The sequence below is a fragment of the Ursus americanus genome, chromosome 7, assembly GCF_024610735.1.
Source record: "Ursus americanus isolate L20-20 chromosome 7, mUrsAme1.1.p, whole genome shotgun sequence".
Lineage (NCBI taxonomy): Eukaryota > Metazoa > Chordata > Mammalia > Carnivora > Ursidae > Ursus > Ursus americanus.
In genome coordinates, this window is record NC_142133.1 from 24,032,901 (window position 1) to 24,052,922 (window position 20,022).

Here is a 20,022-nt window from a genome sequence, read left to right on the forward strand (position 1 = left end):
TCTTAACATTTTATTGAGCTAAAAAATGAGCGCATATTTCTAGGAAATGTCTTCAGTTTCCTTTACCTTATGTTTCTGGCTTGTATGAGGGATGCTCAAAACTGAGTCTTGCCCACTGGTATGAGATTGGTGGGTGGTTATATTAATGTCAGTGATAGGGACTTTCTGCAAACATTTGTGAAAACAGGCATGCTGTCGGGGTGCCTGAGTGGCGCAGTTGTTAAGCGTCTGCCTTCAGCTCAGAGCGTGATCCCGGCGTTATGGGATCGAGCCCCACATCGGGCTTCTCCGCTAAGAGCCCGCTTCTTCCTCTCCCACTCCCCCTGCTTGTGCTCCCTCTCTCGCTGGCTGTCTCTATCTCTGTCGAATAAATAAATAAAATCTTAAAAAAAAAGAAAGAAAAGAAAGAAAGAAAACAGGCATGCTGTAAACCCACCAGGGATGAGCTTAATTGTTACGTCTGCAAATTACGGACTGAAGTTTCTTACGTATTTTAAGAAAATAAAATGCTATCTTACTGCTTTGAAGGTCACAAAAATGGAATTGAGTTCGTATAACCAATTTCCATATAAAAATTACAGCGTTTCCATGATGATTTCAGATCAAGGTATTAATTGGCATCAATATCCATTCTCACTTCAGATTATTAGAGGCTCCAAATATTTACCATTTCAATGCACTACCGTCTTGATCTTGCTTCTTGCTGTTTTATGTTTCTGACGCTGAAGAACATGTGCTGAAGTTTAATATTAACGATGCCACTCTAAGATTAACTGGAAACACGGTGGAGGAATTCTATCATCATGTACATTTTACTTTACCTGAAATATGTGTATTTTTGGGTAGTGAATCCATGGCCGCTATGTTGCTATGTGATGCATGTGGATATTTTTGCTTTAATGAAGACTTCCTGTCAGCTTGTTTCTCAAAGTGAAACTCCTCTTGCCTTCACCTGTGAATCCTTTGCTGATGTAAAGCTATGAACTTTAGAGTTCACATGGAACAGACTCTAAGCGTAATGCTGGTTGTTACCAGTCAGCACACACCTGAGCTCCTGAAGAAATGAAAACAAGAACAAGATTTAAAGTCAGCCCCTGGCTTACCTAAAGATTTGGGAAAAACTTGGTTCTGTGTCACATTCAGCCAAAATCAAAGTAAAAATTTAGCCTCCCCTCCACTTAGCCCTCTGGTAGCTAATCTCTGGACCATATAGTGGTAAAATCTGGAGATCGGGGAGAAGAATGAATGTTGCATTTAAGACTTGAAGTATTTATTGGGAAATGAAGGGAACTGGATATTGGAAATATTTTAATTTTCTATTTTTAATATGACTTTGTAATTTATGTTGGCTATAATTAACATTACAAAAAGCCTTATGTGGGGGACAGCGCCTTGAAAGCTCAAAATGCCCAAAATAAGTAGAAAAGGGAGTAAGTGTCTTCAAGATGTCTGACGTTCTGAGGGCTGCGTGGTGTGGGAAGGCCTGCAACGTCACCCCCAGTAAATTCCTCTGATTGTCCTTAACACGGTACGATTGTTCAAAGTGCTTGTGGTTTCAATGGCTTTTGTTACTGTTTTTCTGGGGAGAAATCTTTTTTTTTTTTTTTTAAATAACAGACTACGTCGTCACTACCTGATTTGAATAAATCAAACCAGAAATATCCTGACAGTGCACTAAACAAGACCTGTGTGTATAATGTGAGTTCTTTCTTTTTAATTTTAGAATCAACCTTGTCCTATGTTAGGCAGCTGGAGGCAAGAGTCAGACAGCTGGAGGAAGAAAATCGCATGCTGCCCCAGGTGGGTGACTTCCAGAAGCTTGTAGCTAGTCAGTGTCATTTGACTTGTAACATTTTATCTGGAATTTAAAGTCTCAATTACATTTTCTCCTTTAAATGATAGAAATCATTTTGTAAATAGTCATTCATCAATGTAGAGTGTGATTGCTTTCCATAATGACCATCATATTATCTGAATTCTTAAGTGTGATACCAAAGGAGGCAGGTGTCTGAAATCAGAATGCAAAGTCATTTTGAAGGAAGAAAACAAGAGAAAGAGAAAATGAAGAGAAGTGGAAAATATTTTGCTAGTACTAGTCATATACATCAGGCATGTAGTCGGTGAATATAGAGAAGGGACTCTTCTTTATATAAAAAATTTGCTAATTTATGAGCTAGGGAAAGCTGTAGGTAGTTTGAAGATTTCATATTTTAATTAAATTAGCACTTGCTAAAATTCTTTGTGATATAATTGAACTCTTTCAGTGCAACAAAGCAATGACAGTAATTGACAGTTTCACTTTGGGGTTTAATTTCTTTTCTCTGGTGAATATAAAGTGGCACTTTTTCCGGGATTTAATGCCTCGCCATATATTTTACTTATAATATTATTTCTATGGGCCGAAATATCTTGGTGAGAATGATGTTGGCTGAGGTGGTGGTTCTCAGGGAATGTTTTGTTGAGGAGATGAACAAATCCCCTGATTCTAGGTTGGTTTCCTTTATAGACATGGAGGCAGTAAAGTATTTTAATATTTTATGAAAGGAGTTTCTAAGCATTTAGTCACTAGTGTTCTTTCCACATTCTGGTGATTATTTCTACTTCCTGAGTGACTAAGGGAAAATTCACCCCTAAAAAACTAAGCGAACAGTAGTTTAAATTAAAAGACAGAGACTGGTTATAATTCAGGAGAAGACGCATAAATGTGAACACTTGGCAAAGGTATTTTAGGTCTTTTAAATCTCGTTTTGTTTTCAAACTACTTTCATTCCTTAATGATGATTTGGTCTGTCAGGCACTGCGCCTAAGAATGCCTTTCTCTTTCTTCCATTGGCCAGGCATCTGACTAAAAATCATGATTAAATAAAATGAATCTACCTCTCTCCTTTCTCGAACTATGCACACGTCAATACCCATGTTGACAGAAGGGATTATTTGCATCATAAAATAGGTCCTGCTAGTAGAGTTTTCTCTCACCTCTTCTGTACTTTCCATTTTAAAACTTTTCTTTGCCATTTGTCCTTTTATATGGGATTCACAGTATGACTGTGCCAGGACCCTTGACTGAAAACATCTCACTTCTTTCCGTTCCAAGAAACCTAAAACTATAATCAGGGTTTGTGAGTATTCTGTATGGTTATACCATCTCTGGGCAACTGGGAATGTAGATGAAAAGAGGGAAAAGATCTGTTTCTTAATTTCCCTCTGAGTGGGAATTGAGGCTCGTGTCGAACATTGAAATGCTAGCGTGTGTGCTATGTTATTTAAAAAGAGGCACAACAAATATGAAAATGATTACAGGATTGATTTGTAAAAATCTGTACAAGTGTTAGAAGTCTTGAAGGGAAATCAGAAGAGTCTTCAACCGTACTCGATGTATCGAGTGTATGCATATTTAAATACGAAGTACTTGCACAGTCGAGAAGTAGAAGAGATTAAACAACTTTTCAGGCTAAAGTCTTAAAACGTATGTTTTTAAATGCATTGCTATTTTCTATCAAAGAAAGTTTTCTTTCTCCACAAGAAAAGGCTAGGAGGGATCATGTTTTACTGAATCTTAAGATGTTATTGGTGTGGGATGCACCATTATCATATGGACCACTGAGAACGAAAAGAGATGTTGTCAATTATACCATGCCGGATTCTTGCTGATTTCAGAGATGTTAAAATGGAGAAACCATGCTTTAGAATTAAACAGCTTTTTACATGTCCAGGGTACTTTCATGAAAAGAAAATCAATTGTTTGAAATGCAAAGAATACAATAGATCTCAGTTCAAAAACAATATTTTGTTAAATTTCTAAATCTGGGAGTGTTCCCTTCATTTATAGCTAAGATAGGTATGATAGGACCACCAATTGCAAGTACTTGTATAAATACAACTGAAATGAACAGACAATAGACGAGGTCTGAGGATGGAAAACAATAAACGAATCTCAGAGCAGTGAGAATCCTGTAAAGGGAATATTCGTGGAAGGCTGAGATTGGGACCGGATAACACAAAGGTGCATGCAACTTATTCTTGGATGTTCTTGGTACTATTACAAATAATTATATGCTTTCCCTGCAGAAAATATTTCTGACTGCATGATGTTAGCTGATTTGCAAGGTCAATTCAATGTGACTAGCTGACATCCCTGCATAAATTAGTCTCAATATCTGAACACTTGATTTTCCCATTGTAGGAAATTGCTCATTGTGCCTTGATTAAAAGATAGTCTGTTTTACTCCCAAGTTTATAAAAAAAAAAAAAAATCCTCTTGACTGGATAAACAGGAAAAAGAGTATAGTTGGCGATTGGAATTCCAAGTGTATTGGATCTCTTTTATGGCCCCGGCCAGGTTCTTCGTTGATAGTGTAGCATTTAGACTAATTATGTAAAGCATTTTCCTGGAGGAAGAAATCTCCTTAATGCTTATTTTTATACTTTATGTAAAATTGTGTATAATGAACTGAGAGTTACAACTTTGCCCCAGCAATACATATTTAAAAGTAAACAAGATGAGTGTAATAAGTGCTTGTGGATTTCTCTCCGGTTAGATGAAAAGGCTTCAATTTCTTAATTTATAAATGACAAGGTTCCCCCTAGCCTCTTGTAGGCCTAATTATAAATAAAGCTTGGGTTCAGTTTTACATCCGTGCAAAGTTACCAAGTCCCAGAATGAAGGGTTTTTTATTCAAAAACAGAAAAAGGTAGTGAAGATTGAGTCGGTTCTAGCCAGTGGTGAAGAGGAGCCTCCAGGAGGTGTGGTTGGAATATCAGCACGGAGCCCACGTGGGATGTAGCTCTTTGCTCTGCCATGATGTCTACGATGTCTCACGAGAATCACTGAGCAGTACTTTAAATCCAGTTTGTGAACACAGTATTTCAAGAGAATCCTAAAATAATAACAGAAAACACAGTATTATTTGCTACGTTATTACTTGAAAAGAAAATGTCTTTATTATATATTAGATAGGAAGACAAATGAGACCTACCCTCCTATCAGATTTTCAAGGGCATAACAATTATTATTTATAGGTGTGATGTACATTAGATCTCTAGAACCTAATTCATTTTGCATATCTGAAATTTTGTACATGGTGATTAGCAAAACCCCATCTCCCCGTCCCCTCAGCCTCGACAACCGCCATTCTAGCCTTTGCTTCTATGAGTTTGAGTGTTTTAGATACCTCATGTGAGCGGAATCATGTGGTATTTGCCTTTTTGTGACTGGCTTATTTCATTTGGCATATTACCAAGTGATCATTACCATATGATCCAACAATCCTACTTGTGGATATTTACCCAAAAGAATTGAAATCAGGATCTCAAAGAAATATTAGCAATCCTGTGTTCACTGCAGCACTGTTCACAATAGCCAAGATGTGGCAGCAACTTAAATGTCCATCAAGAGATGAATGGATAAAGGAAATGTGGCATATACCTATAATAGAATATTATTCAGCCTTAAAAAAGAAGGAAATCTTGCAACACGTGACAACATCGGCGAATCTTAAAAATGCTTTTTGGAAAGTTGGTACAAATGATCATTAAATTAAGATCACCTGAATTTAGGATATTCTTCCTTGAACCCATAAACTAATGTGGATTTATTTTTTTTATTTTTATTTTTTACTGATTACATACAAAAATATTTCATGGGATTGCAATGAACCTCTCATAATACACAGAGTGCTAAAGCTGCTCAGACTGGCCTGTCTGCTCCCCTGTGTACATACTTAACATGATGGGAGCCTTAAATGAAGGTTGTATGTGAGTGAAATAAATGTAGCTGCTGTGTATGAAGTTTTATTAATTTTTAAATCTAATGAGGCGGAGTCACACACAATGATGTAAATAGGTATTTATAGATAAAAGACCCAATATGGTATAAAGTAGATGCAAGGAATTTTATATCAAATTTAAAAGGAATGTACCTATTTTGTGTATAGACATTTATGCATAATCACAAACTTTCTGTGGATAAAGAATCCTAGATTTTCAAAGCTGGATAGAACCCACGTGTCACGTTGGACAACACCAGTTTTTAGGTAAAGGCTTACAAGATTCACAGAATGTTAGGAGTATAGTCCTGGTCAGACAGCTAATGAAGGATGGACTCAGGCGAAGATGTGGGCCTATTCAGTGTCCTTCTGGCATGCACAGCAGCTCCTTTAGTCATTTCATACCATTTATGTAATTCAGTTTAAGTAAGCTGCGAAATCTGTTTTTATCTTATTGTCGTTCTTTTTTTAAACATTTGTTTTAATTAACATTGGGTTTGCTTAGCTCTCTAAGATTTATCAGACATTCTAGTCCTGATTTAAAGTAAATATTCCATTTTTCTTAGAGCCATGGATGGAATCCATCAAAAATGGGGGAAAAAATGCATCTTACAGAGCCTTCTTTTTCTTGACACATTTCCAAAATACCTCAGAATCCTAGTTTTGTACATACACACCCATATCTGCACGAGAGATTCATACTAAACAGAATGAGGTCAGAGAGGGCCTTGCTGTTCCGAGTGAATTTGGAGGTAGGTGGTGGCTAGGGGAAAAAATAGTTATAGTCGTTTTAAAGGTACCCATGAAATTTGTTATTTTAGCCCAAATTTTAAAATCTTGCTTGGATATCTCAACTCATCCCATGATCCTTTTCTTGACGGTCACAAGGATTTTAATCCAGACCTATGTACTATGTTTATATGCTATATTCACGATGAAGTCTATTCAGCGAGAAATTAAAGTGGGTGATACAGAACACCTCGCTGATGATTTTATTATAAATGATACTGTCTTTTGAAGGAATCAGTCCCTCTTCAGACATCACCGTGAGGTAAAAACTATTAGTTTTTTAAACTCTTCTCCCCTATTCTGTGTTGAGTTTGGGTTTTACATCAAGAAGAGACCAGAAATAAGCAGTTTGCTCTGATTCCAAAGTCAATTAAGTACATTTATTAAAAGTCCTGCTGGGAAATCTGTTCCCTCTCATCAAATGCTTCAGCCCGAGCATCTGCCTGGAAAGCACTCTATGTCCTTTGTGCCCCAGAGTTGCTCTCCCAAGCAAACCACCCACTCTTGAGACTAACTTTTTAGAGATTTGTTAGAATCTGTAAAGGTGCCCCTATCTGTCTGGTGTCATATGCCTGCCCATGTGCTGTGGGTTCAGCAAACGTGCTCGAAAGGCATGGCAACTCAGATCGCCACTGCGTGGGCTCCTTTCAGCCAGTGTGTCTATTTCTGTTGGGCTAGCACACACAGAGGAGTCTAATTTTAGGAATGGAAATGAAAAATCTTCCTCTGGTGTAATTTGGTTACAGTGTGGCCTCACGATGCAGTGCGTTGGGAAGGAGGAAGGGCCTTTTCCAGAGCACTTTCTGAACAAAGGAACCTGTCACCATGGCCAGGAATGCTGAGGAGGGTACACGGGTTCTGAGGAAATTGAGCTTGTCACTTCCATGGCAACACACACCCCAGGTCCAGCACTGCATCTCTGAGAAGCTCCCTCACCCGTGTGCCTGTGCAGATTACCCGTGTCCCGGACAGAAATGAGAGGGGTCCTTCTGACACTTAGATTTCCCTCATGGGCTTCTCCTTTCGTTGCTGTGGAGATACTTATTTTGTTGCTCTTTCTCTTTTTCATATTTTCTGACTTTGTTTTTCAAGTCATTTTTATCTTACAGGGCCATAAATATCTGGCTTTTCTAGGGTTTGGAATTGCTCTGATAAAAGGAAAAGATCAGGGAAAAGAAAAAAATTGCACAAAAACCAGGCACAGAGTAATGCTCTGAAAAAAGGAAAAAATCAGGGAAAAGGGAAAAAAAAAAAAAAAAGAAAAAATTGCACAAAAACCAGGCACAGAGTAATGCTTTACAGGCTGTTTAAAGCAAGTGGTGCTATCCTTCAATTGTTACTTGCTTGGAAATTGCCATTCTGGCACTCCTGAGGAGTAACTGGTGCAAATTTTTTTTCCTGGATAGCAACTCTGTGTGGCACAACTAAAGTAGAATCTGGATGCTACTGATAGAAGAAATGAGTTAAATCCATGAAGGGCGGGCTGCTGCTAGAGTCCTATTTTGGGGAGGGGGGGGAAGGACTCCACCAGAGGAATAATGCTTGTGGGTTGCCATTTCCTCCAAATCACTGTGATTTATATAATTAAAAGAAAAGAAGCTTTTATGTATAGTTCAATAGAGTTTTCAGAGGACAGATGGGAGCTGCCCAAGTGGGTGTGGGTGTATTGGAATAAAAGAGACAAATAGATATGGAAAATAAGTTTATGGGGAAAAAGCCATGTTGGAGAACCTGAATACATGGAGACTGGATTAAGAAAAGAGGTAAAATGTATTAGCAAAAATGCCGAGGAGAGTGAAATTCATAGGAAAAACATTGAAATCAGCCTGGAGGCTCTCACGGTGAGGAGGTTGACAGCATTCTTCTGTGCCCCCCCACCCCAATGCTTGAGGGTTCTTGTTTGAGAATCTCAGATGCAGGATGCGAAGTCTTCATTCTAATGAGAGAAAATACATGAACTAGAAATGCAACAGAAAATACAGCTATGCCACTTACTAAACTTATTAAGAGAATTACTGAATTTAAAAGGCACTCAATGGTTAGGGACTGTGGTATCCATTCTTATTTAATAGGACTGCCTTTTTCTCTGTATACTGGCATGATGATAGCTCTACCACGAGGGCATATTTAAAAAAAAATTTTTTTAAAGATTTTATTTATTTGATAGACAGCCAGCGAGAGAAGGAACTCAAGCAGGGGGAGTGGGAGAGGAAGAAGCAGGCTCCCAACAGAGCAGGGAGCCCGATGCGGGGCTTGATCCTAGGACCCTGGGATCAGGCCCTGAGCTGAAGGCAGACGCTTAATGACTGAGCCACCCAGGCGCCCCTAAAATTTTTTTATGTTATTTGGAGTAGCCATAAAAATAGCATTTTGATTACCTGTCCTTGGCAGAATTTGTCACAGAAAGAAATGATAGGACTCGCTCAGCAACAAGTTTTGCTGTGTAGTAATATCAACTAGGATCATAGATATTTGAATGAGAAACAACATGGAGGAAAGTTGAGACGGGGGATAGTTTGTAAATACATTATACATATTTTGGGGGAAAACTTGAGACAGAACTGTAAGAGAAATTAATGTTGTCTTGGAGAAATGGCTTTCTACTCTTTATTTTTTGTCTGAAGTAAAGTGGAAAATCAAAAAAGATGAAACAGTCTTTCCTTTTGTAATCATGTAAGGAAACAGTCTCATAGAAAGCAATAGAATAGATTGTGTAGTGTGTGACATGGGAATTAGTTAAATGTAAATACTATTCAGATATGGATATATATATATATATATATATATATATATATATATATATATATATTTAAAAAACAATAAACTGTGAAAACTTGGGTCTAACAGAAGCCTGTAAAGATGGGAAGATCCCTAGCAGCCTCACTTTGCTTTCCATTTCCATTTCCCACTGGAGGTCACCATCCCTCTGCTGTGAAAGAGGCACCCTATCCACCCTGTCGTCCTTTCCAGTTCAGACCTTTCCTACAATGGGGTTCAGGCATTTCTCATTTAAAAGTCTCTACTTCTAGTTGTGTTTTGTTTTGTTTTTTGTTGTAGCCTGAGCAAAGTGATCAGTCATGCTTATAACACATTAAAAATTAAAGTTGGTGCCTCTTAATATCTTGTAACTGTAAAGTAGACAGATACAAATGTAATACAAGCAATATCTGTATTGCCTAAATGTAATATAGACAATCACTGTAATAGAGACAATAATGGGGTTCTTTGACAGAATAGGACAGTTTAAGTAAATACATTTCTAAGTGGTTTGAGATTTTCCTAAATTATATTTAAGCTAGCATTGTGTGAAAAATAAAACATAACGGAGTTAATTTTAGAAAGCTGAGACATAGTCAACAGTGACTTTGGACTCTTAGTTACCAAGTAATTAAAGGAGTCCCCACGAATATGCTAGAACAAGCAGAGAATCGGAATTACAAGAGCTAGGACTTAGCTAATTAGCCGTTGGACCAAGATGATGCATCTTAACCTTTGTGAACTTGATATGCTTTGAGTAACAAAGAAGATTGCCATAGGTGATATGGAAGGTTCTGCTCAGCTCTGCAAATCCATGACTCTCTATTCAGAGAAAGTTTGTGTATACGTATAACGTATTTACAAAATAGGTGTGTCCTTTCTATTTTGATACTAAATTCCTTAAAACTACAACTTTATACCTTACTGGGTCTTTTGTTTGCAGGTGCATATTTATGTCATTGTGGGTTATTCTACCTCATTGGGTTCTAAAGTTAATCAAATTTCATCAGATAGCTATTTATGCAACAGTCAAGGGTATATATCTTTGAGGCTCATGTGACATTAATATGCATATAGAGGGGCTCAGTCGGAGTAGTGTTAGCTTATGTGTATTTTGAGAGATAATGTGCATTAATGTCCCTTAATGTTCATTTTTATTCTTTCTATAAGCCCTCCGTAATGAACATAAAGGCCCTTGTTTTCCCTGAGTATACATGTAAAAATAAACAAGATGAGTATGTAAATGCTATTGATTCCTCTCTGGTCAGGGACAAAGGTGTCTGTGTCCTCATTTGGTAAGTGTGGTCCCTTCCAGCCCTGAACATTCTGAGCTCAGGGATTAAAAAAAAGAAAACAAGGTTGTGCCCGAGTCCTAGAACGAAGGGGTCTTTAGTCAATCACAGTAAGAGACATGCAGTGGATTGAGTTGGTGCTACCAGTGGTGAAGAGGGGCTCAGAGGAGGTGTGGCTGGAACGTGAGGCATCACCAGAGAGCACAGCGCTCTTCCTCGGCCGTGCTCCCCGTGGGATCCTGCGAGCATCGTGGAGCTGAACTTTAAATCCGGTGTGTGAGCACAGCGCTTCAAAGAGAGCCCCAAAGCATGGATCTTCTTATTAGATATTATTTACGTATTAGCCGTCATGACTTGGGAAGGAGCTACCTTTTAAAAGTTGACACAAATGATAGTGAAAGGTCACCTAAACTTAGGATGTTCTAATATAAACATTTTTAAAAAATCACATTTAAAAATATTTTATAGGATGAATGGAGACCTGACATTTCGGAGAGGATTTTTTTAAATGGTGATGAAAGTGTATACCGATATAGGAAATGTTTAAAATGTAACTTTCATTTACCTGCAACTTATATGGAAACCATCTGTATTCTTTATTTTAAAATATAACATACTTGTCAGGAGTCCAATTCTGAGATAAGCCAAAAGAAATTACTGTGAAAAAGAGATGACAAAGATCTGATATAACATACATTATTTTTTTTCCAGTGTGATAGACTGAGGAGAATAACAAGACAGCTTGCATATGAATCAAAGTCAGCTAGACTAGGGATACACAGAAGGAACAATGTCCAGAGGGGAAAAAAAAGGTTTTTTTCAAAGGATAGCTGATGTATTGGGTTCATTCTGTACACTAAAACATCTGAAGTAATAGCTAGCAATCAGGACTGGGCCTGTCTTCCAATTTTCTCGTTGACCCAGAGTATGAAAGAGGAATCATTGTGGGTACACTGTGAGACAATGATCCGTGCTGCCTTTACAGTTCACATGGAGGTTTTGTGGACTCTTTTTCAGACTGTGTGCGTTGAGCCTGCATAACTGGGTAGCATGTTATCATACGAAGCTGATTAAAGGACGTGTGGAGGAGCAGTATGAAGAGAGCATAGGAAATAAATTACGGGCTTCCCCTCAATTGTTATAAGTCTGAAGGGCCTTTGGTGGCTGGGTAAACAGGTCTTAGAAGATGACTTGGGGTTTATTCTAGAAATTCTACAAAGTAGTTTCTACATCAGTAGGCAGTGGAGTTTTGGGGGAAAAAATCCACCCACGTTTGTAGATGGTGGCATTACTAGAAAGTAATAGAAGTCTGTGTTTCTTCAGGCCACACCAGCACCGATTAGGGTCAAACAGATGGAATCCCTCTCTCAGCTTACCTTCAAGTGGATGGGTTTTCACCTGTCCTCCTAAGTCTGCTGCTGACTTTGGCTGTTGACTGGCTGCTACAGTGATGTCGTGGCCATTCCCCTGACTCCTCTGATCGGGGCTCCCAACATTCTTTGGGCTGAGAAAATTCCCCCAGTCTTGTTTGGGTTCTGCCTTGCTCCAGGTCCAAAGCCTGTGTGACAAGTACTCCTTCCCACAGGTTCTGGTGGTAACCCCAGAAATGGAGGGGGGGAGGAAGAGTTACTCTTAGCAAAGGGTCGATCTATTCAAAAAATGTTCCTCCCTTTTCAAAGTACTCTGTTCTTCATTCAGGTGTCTCTCTCTGGTCTCATTCTTTCCTTTGGGAGAACTTCTTGTCCTCAAGTTCATCAGTACCTCCCCAAAATTGACTCAACTGAGATATTTGTGATTTCAGGAGTGGCCTAGTCAAGGCATACAAATAAGCCCTCTTTCAGAATTTTTATCTTCTTTGAGATTTTTCTAACTTTCATAATGTAGGTTAGAGGAGTAGAAGCAGCTTTTGAATTAATACTTTTTAAAAAGAAAAAAAATTAAGCACAAAAAGGAGACAGCTAACCACCTTGCTTAAAACCCTTGGACTAATTATTTTGCTAGTTTTATTAATCTAGCTGCTACTCTTAGCTGTTTATTAGGAAAAAGATTGCATATACAAATGTAAGGATCAACAAGAAGTGTAATTCTGACTCAAATGTAGTATAACAAAGAAATTTGGTACTGTCTTGTCTTTTTTTTGACCTGAAATGCCTCTCATTTGCAACAGAACAACATGGGAGGCAGAAGTTCTAATGTTTGACAGATAACAAATAACTAATAAACCCAGGACCAGATGGGAGCCATCCTGGACTTACATAAAAGCTGGCTCTAAGAAAGGGAGGCTTTTTAATAGCCAAGATATTTCTGCTGTTTTTGACACCCAAGGCTGGTGTATCTTAATGTCAAAAAGGTAATTTCTTAATTGAAACAGTTTCATATGCAAGAAACTGTAATATCCGTAACTACAGAAATCTCATACAAGAAAAACATAAAATACACACTCAGAAATAAATGACAACTCCAGCAAACTTAATCACAAGTGAATTGTGTGGGAATGATAGGTCTTTATCCTTTTGGGTGGCAAGCATGTTTTGAGAGCCAAAAGTTAACAGAAGCTACGGTTCGAATCTGGCTGACGTCTATTTGACAACGAGTTTTAGACAAAGGGAGCTTCAGCAACTTTGCATTTTGAAATGTGTTGTTTTGTTTGGAACCAGCCCCATTCACTTTCCATTCCCTGTTTCTATCTCACTCGTATTTTAACGCGTGAGTCCTTAACCAGCAAAACTCATGCACTTTTGTCAGTAAGTTCTGCCAGTGATATGAGAGTTGGTGGTGGCAGCTCAGGTTCTTTGCCAGTTGAAAAGGATTTGGAGAGGTCGATTTAAGACCGGACACTCTAAATGCTCACTTGTGAAGAGGGTGGCTCATGTGGCCTCACGGGCATTCATTTAATTGAAGAGGACTCTCTTGGTTAGGGAAACCAGTTTCACTGAGCCTTTGACATTGGAGAACGAGATTAAGATGGACATGAGGGCAGGTAAGGGCAGTTGCCTCTCCAATGTTTTTCACTTAAAACAAGTGCCCTGCTCATGATCTTGATATTGACAGAGTTCTTCAGAATCAGTCATGAGAGTGTCATAAGACAGCTCTCAATTCTGGGTGGTTTCTCAGGGCTGGAAATGATGCTATAGTGACTTACAAATCGATAGGACTTTGGTCTTTAAGCCTGGAAAATGTCCAATGTCGCTATCATGTTGATTTTTAATACTTTATTGCCTTATTAAGTTATGTCTTTTATTTTAGGTGTATCTTTTATGTTCATTCTGTCTAAAGGCATCAATCCTGTTGGTCTTCAGTATTCAGAATCTTGAGTCTTTAAGGCCCAAGGAGAGACACCGTAGGTCACGAATGGGTAGTGCCCGATTCTTTTATTTTTTATAAGCTCTTAAATGATGGGGCTGCAGCCTGAAATGGACCTTTCTCCCTGTGAGAAACACAGCTTGGGCCACAGCAAAATGGCTGATTTACAAGAATCTATCACCCTTGCAGTTGAGTCAGCCGCAGGGTGCAGACAGCACACAGGATGGGGCTGGTTGAGTCGCATGTTCCCCCTTAGAGTTCTGTTGCTGTCACTAGCCCTAGAACCACATCCTGAGTATCAGCTGAGGTCCTGCATATTGGAGTAACACTGAGGCCATCTTGATGCTGATGACTCATCCTGACCCTGGCCCCTATGATGATCTCTGTTTTGCAGGTGAGAGAATGTTCACTCAGGGGCAGAGGCAAGGTTTGTGCCCAGATTTTCTGTTACCACTAGTCTAGCATTCTTCTCATGTTGCTGAAACCTGTTGCACAGCAAGTGTATTTCTTTTGAAGCAAGATAGTGGTGAAAACACCACCAACCACCACCACGATCTCCACCATCACCATCCAGAGCAAAGCTCTGGTGTAGTATCCTTGGGGTCTGAATTGGGAATTAACCAAGAAACCCAGTTGGGTTGTTAGTCCATCTGTTTTCTAGTCACTGAAAGATTTCATTGTTCTGATAATGATTTTCTCAGCATGGGAAGATCTCATCATTTTATTAATCTTAAGGACATTTCTAGCCCCTAGATAACTGATTAGTCAGGAAAGAATATTTGTCTACTTAATACTTATCACTTCTGGTTCAATTATAGTTTCTTTGTAAGCCACTTGCCTCCTCCTCCAAAAAATTCCAGTCTGTCATGATTTTCTTATCCTCTCAACCAGGGCTTGGCACTTTTTAAAATGGCCAGATAGTAAATATTTGCAAAATTGTGAGCCATATGGTGTTTTTCAGCTACTCCTGTCTGCCATTGTGGCACCAGAACAGCCAAAAACAGAGTATCTAAATGAACAGGTGTGGCTGCATTCTAATAAAACTACCTATGAAAGAGGTGAAAGAGTCTGGATTTAACTCCAGTAGTAGTTTGCTGACCCCCTACTCCACATTGAAATCATTTGTCAATTACTTGGGTTATCTCTTAATATCATTTTTAAAATTGGTCTCTCATATTATGTAAATTTTCATTTGTGTATAAATAACTTATTATATGATGGCATCTTTATATTTTCATTGGCTTAACTTCCTTTGTCCTGTCATCCCCAAACCTGCCCTAAGTTATCAATATGTGGGATTTGAAAAGTGCTGTGAGTGAACCAGAGGAGTAGTTGGGAAGAGGTAAAGCTATTCTTTCCAACAAACCACTTAGCTTTGGGAGGAAAATTTGTTGGAGATCAAGATGCTTGCATTTGACCTGAAAAGGCAAGTCCTCCCCTACAGGACTCACAGTTGTTGTGGTACTGATGGATAGGGAGTTTGTAGGTTTCTAAAACGTATGTCTGGTGATTGAAGGTGTACTTTAGTGAGTGATTGATTATATTGCTTTTGTGTCCTTCCACGTCTTAGATTGCTGGAAAGATAACGTGGGGCAGGCTTGTCTTTAAAATAGATACCATGTGTGGCTGGTAGCTTGGAAAGAATATGAAACGCTATCTAGTCCTTCACAGACAAGTGAAATCCTAAATCTATGTCTGTCAGTGAATGAGGAAAACCATTCCTGGCTTGGAGGGAGGTCAGAAACCAATTAATCTCCCTTTTTCTGTAAGTGAGGACATCACATGATAGGATGAGAAATCGGGAGATCACTAGTAAGAATAGAGTAAATTCTGTATTTTTCAGGTCATTCATATTCTCTTCTCCCATGATCTTTGTCAAATCTGTGGTGTTTAATGATGATCTGTGTTATGCTTGAAAAGGACAGAAAGGAAAGGCCTTCAGCTGGCCATTCATGCAGTCTCTCTTCATGGGAATCTGCAAGGTACTTTGGAAGGAACAAAGGAGTGCAAAGGCTAGTCTGCATCTCCGTCATGGGTCCTGTGGATCAGGAGGAGACCTACAGGAGGGTGAGGAGAATCCTCCCTCATCTTTTTGTCTTTGTCAGTAGGACTGATTGACATCAGAAGAGCCAAGGGGTGGAAAAGAGCTTAAAAAGAGCCAGATGCATTCGCAATGCTTTCATGGCAACTGATGGCGATCTGGCAATTATGAAGCTTCTCTATAGCACTTAATGTCTTCAGAGTGCCTTGCAATCAGGTTTATTAGTCACCCTTCACAGCCGCCACGTGAAGCTAATTGGTAGGGCTCTCCATGTTCGCCTCTCCATTGAGGACAAGTGACTTGCTGAGGGTCAGGCAGCGGCTAGCTTATGGAGCTCGTTAGTCTCTGGGTCATTTCTCTCTGGAGCTAGCAAAAGACTTAACTTTTTTTGTGTTTTTTTTTTTTAAGACCACTCTGGCTAGCTTAGGAAAACTTCTTATTACTGGTTAACCTGTTTTCCTCTTTTAAAAATTCCTTTTTAAAATTTGCCTTTTCTCAAGCTTTATGATGTTGCTTCTCAGAACTCTCCAGGAAATTTTAGCCATGCATTTTAAGGTTCAGCCAGGTCGTTTACTTGGGGAATGGTCTCAGAATTTTGGCCCTAGAGACTTGAAGAGAAACAAAAGTTTTTAACCAGGCAGCCTTGGTTTGTGGCATTAGCTGTGGTCAGAGTTTGTGTGGAGGGATGAGGGGAAACTTCTTTCTATATCAGCTTTTTATGCTATCTTTTACCCCCAGAACCTCAGAGAGACTAGACAAAAGCAGTGACCTGCTATTTGGAATGAGAAATGTTGTTATTTATTGTTAGATTAATGCAGGGATAGGCATTCAAAGATAGGTGATTAGTGGGCTTCCCCTGCTTTTCTTAGTATAAACAAAACAACCCCTAACAAATGTGGAATGGGATTTCTGTAGATGATGGAAAGCTGATTGCTTGTATTGGCCATTCTTTCAATAGTTTACCTCTCAAATATTTTTTGAGCACCTCCTGCTTACAGATACGGCTTTAGACAATGGGGATACAGTCCTGAATTCATGCAGCTTACATTTTAGTGGACTATTATTTTTAAAAACGTTAAATATGTAATACTGTGGAAGTAATAATCATTTTGAAGGAAACAAAAGCAGGGTACAGAACTGGTAAGTGACTGGAGTGAGAGGGTGTTTTGCATGGACTTAGAAGAAGCCTCTCTGAGGAAGTGACATCTGGAGGGACGGAAGAGTATGGGAAAGCATCGCAGGGATTGAGAACAGCAAGGGCAAAGGCTTTCAGTGGGAGTGAGCTAGGTGTGTGTGAGGAAACAGGCTGCAAGAAAGCTAGTGTGGCTGGAATAGAGTCTGTGAGACAGAGAATAACAGGCGGTGAGGTCAGAGACCAGCAGGTAACAAACCTTTGGGCTTTGTTGACCAAAGTCAAGTGTTTGGGTTTGGGTCTGAGTTCGTGGAGAGCCACTGGAGGAACTGAGCAAGGGTGTGATACAACTAGTTACGTTATCAGAAGGTCACTGGGAATGCTGGGTAAAGACCTGACTGAAGAAGTTAGAGGCAGGTGGGGGAGGACATAGGGACGTTCATTAGGGAACTAGGTTGGTAGCCTAAGGGTTGTAGGTTGTATCAAGTGGAGGACGGAGAGGGTGAGAAAGTGTTGGAGTCACAGTATATTTTGAGGTAGAGTTGAGAGTGCTCCATGATAGACTGCATCTGGAATATAAGGGAAAGAGGCTGCATGTGGCTTCATAGTTTGAGTACTGACAACCCCAGGAGGGACTATTACAGTGAGTGACAGCCCAGGGTGGTCCAGTGTGGCGGCCCTGGGAAGAATCCAGGATGACTCCTTGGATTTTGATCGAAGTAATTTTGTATGGTGGGTGGCGCTGTTTAAGGTGATGGGGAAGCCTGGGGGAAACAGGTCAGGAGGTGCAGGGGAGTCGAGTTCTGTGTTGGACACGGTACATTCGAGGTGGGCGTCTGTGAGATGTCACCTGCAGGGTTAGATGCATACATCTGGAAGTCCGGGCAGAGGTCAGGGCCGGAGGTACAACCTTGCAAGCATACGTGGGCTGTGGGACCAAATTAGAACTTCTTGTTGAATGAATGTTGAGGGAAAAAGAGGTTTGTGGGCTGTGCCCCAGGACACTCTAAAATTTAAAGATAGGGAAGGAGAAAGTGCAGTCCAGACTGGAAGGAGAGGCTCACTCAACTTCTTTAATCTCCTAGAATTACAGATGACTTGTGTACTAATTCTGCAAAGTGGTTTTACCCTTTATTTTTAACTAACAGGTCCTCGACTTCCTTTCTGAATATTATTGACTTAAATGAACATTTATAGTTTGCATCCAAAACTCTTGCTTTTCATCATGTTATTTATGTTATGAGGTAGGGCACACATAAACCTATTTGTAAGTCTCTTTCTTTCTTCCTCATAAGAGCTATCTGTGAAAAGAGAGCTCACAGTTTTCGAGATGCTTCCTTTTGTGCCCCGATGGCGTTCTCACTGATGCGGGGATTTCAGTGCTCCTAGCTAGAGTAGCCCCCCTGGGATGAAGCTGGCTCTAGCTAACTCTCTCTTGGCTTGACCTTCCCATTCTATGCGGGAGCCTTGTGGACTGGTAGACTCCTGGAAGGGAAAGAAGATTCTTCCTTTTGCCAAAGCCAGGGCAGCCAGCGCCACCTCACAGAGTAATGTTTCTTAGACAACTTAACACGGATCTGTCTTAAATAGCTGTTTGGTCCCCGGGGCTCGAGCTCTGTGGCATGTCTACCACCGGCTCCCGGGAGTGCTGAGGAATTCAACACCAGCAGCGGCTGGCTCTGTTCAGCAGCCAAATGCAGGGTTAACAAGCACTCCTTTTTGGCTTTGGAGTCTACACTGGCAATTCAGCCGCAGGCCCTGACTCCGGGTCCTACTCCAGCCTCCTTGACCCCCGTGCTTACAAGCATAAAAGTATTCAGATCTGTTTTTCTCAACAAAAATGCCATCAATTTTCACTATTTAATTGATGTCAACCTGATTGGAAAACCATTTAGAAGTGTTGTTGGTTTTTTTTTTTTCTAGAAATTTCCGTGTTTCTCACTGGGGATTGTATGGATAACAAAAGACAAGAATTAAGCACATAAACTCATTACCTAGAAGCAGAATGTACGTAAATGTAATTGTTCACATTTCCTGCCTATTGTTTAACAGCCTTTTTTTTTTTTTTAACCGGGCCTTCATTATTATTCTCTGTCTGCTGTCACTCTGGCTACAGAGATACAGGGTGTTTGCCGTCTCAGCCCTTTCATGATATGGATTCTTTTCTTCTGGGGCTTGCCCTCTCTAATTCTTGTAAAAAGGCATCCTGTTAACCTCTGTAATTACTTTCATTTATTTTTGAATCTGTGTTTATATATCTGCAAATTTCACCTGGAGTCACAGATATTTCAAAATTACTTAGTTGTTCTCCCAAGAACTCTATTATTTGAGGGGAAATTTTCATCATGGCATGAAATCACAATCAGTTTTAATTTAAAGATTTTGCGAACTCTCACATGTCAGAAGAAAACCGTTGTGGGGGTATCTGTGAGAGAGATGTTTTGGGGCTTTATATTGTTAATTCCCTCTTCCATTAGATACATGACTTGCCTGGCACTTTCTGGCCTGGCTCACGGCATGACCATGTAGCCAGTGCCCAGCCAGAAAGCCGGGAGCCACCCTGGGTTCAGGTTATCACGAAGGCTCACAGGGTCCTGCCCTGTAGTCCATCCGTATTATCCTTTTCATTCCTTCTGCTGTTGTCTGTGAGCAGGTGGTCATTTTTCATTTGGACTTCTCTGTCCATCTCCTGATTGGACTTCATCCCAGCTAGTCTTGTCCCACCTAGATCATTCTCCACATTATTACTAGAAGGGTCTCTAAAACACAAATTGGGTCTTGTCACCACCCATGCCTTAGCACAGGATATATTTTAAATCCTTCACATGGTGTAGAAGGTTCTCCATGATCTGACTCCTTTCATGTCATCCTCATTCTTGCTACTCTGCCCCCCACATCTTTCTGAACCACTTCTGTTTCCCTGAAAGTGACAAATGTCTAAAG

At 39.8% G+C, this 20,022-nt stretch overlaps 1 protein-coding gene across 3 annotated transcripts in view; it reads left to right on the forward strand.

The window, feature by feature from the left end:
- The window catches only part of CCDC85A (coiled-coil domain containing 85A), a 641,780-nt gene that overhangs the window by 602,792 nt on the left and 18,966 nt on the right, over positions 1 to 20,022 (forward strand). For 2 of the 3 annotated variants that reach the window (XM_087863416.1, XM_045788016.2), the window contains one exon: positions 1,724 to 1,800. The exons of the other annotated variant lie outside the window; for it this stretch is intronic. In XM_087863416.1, coding sequence (XP_087719542.1) covers positions 1,724 to 1,800 — 77 coding nt within the window. The remainder of the gene's footprint in view (positions 1 to 1,723; positions 1,801 to 20,022) is intronic. 3 annotated transcript variants of the gene reach the window in all.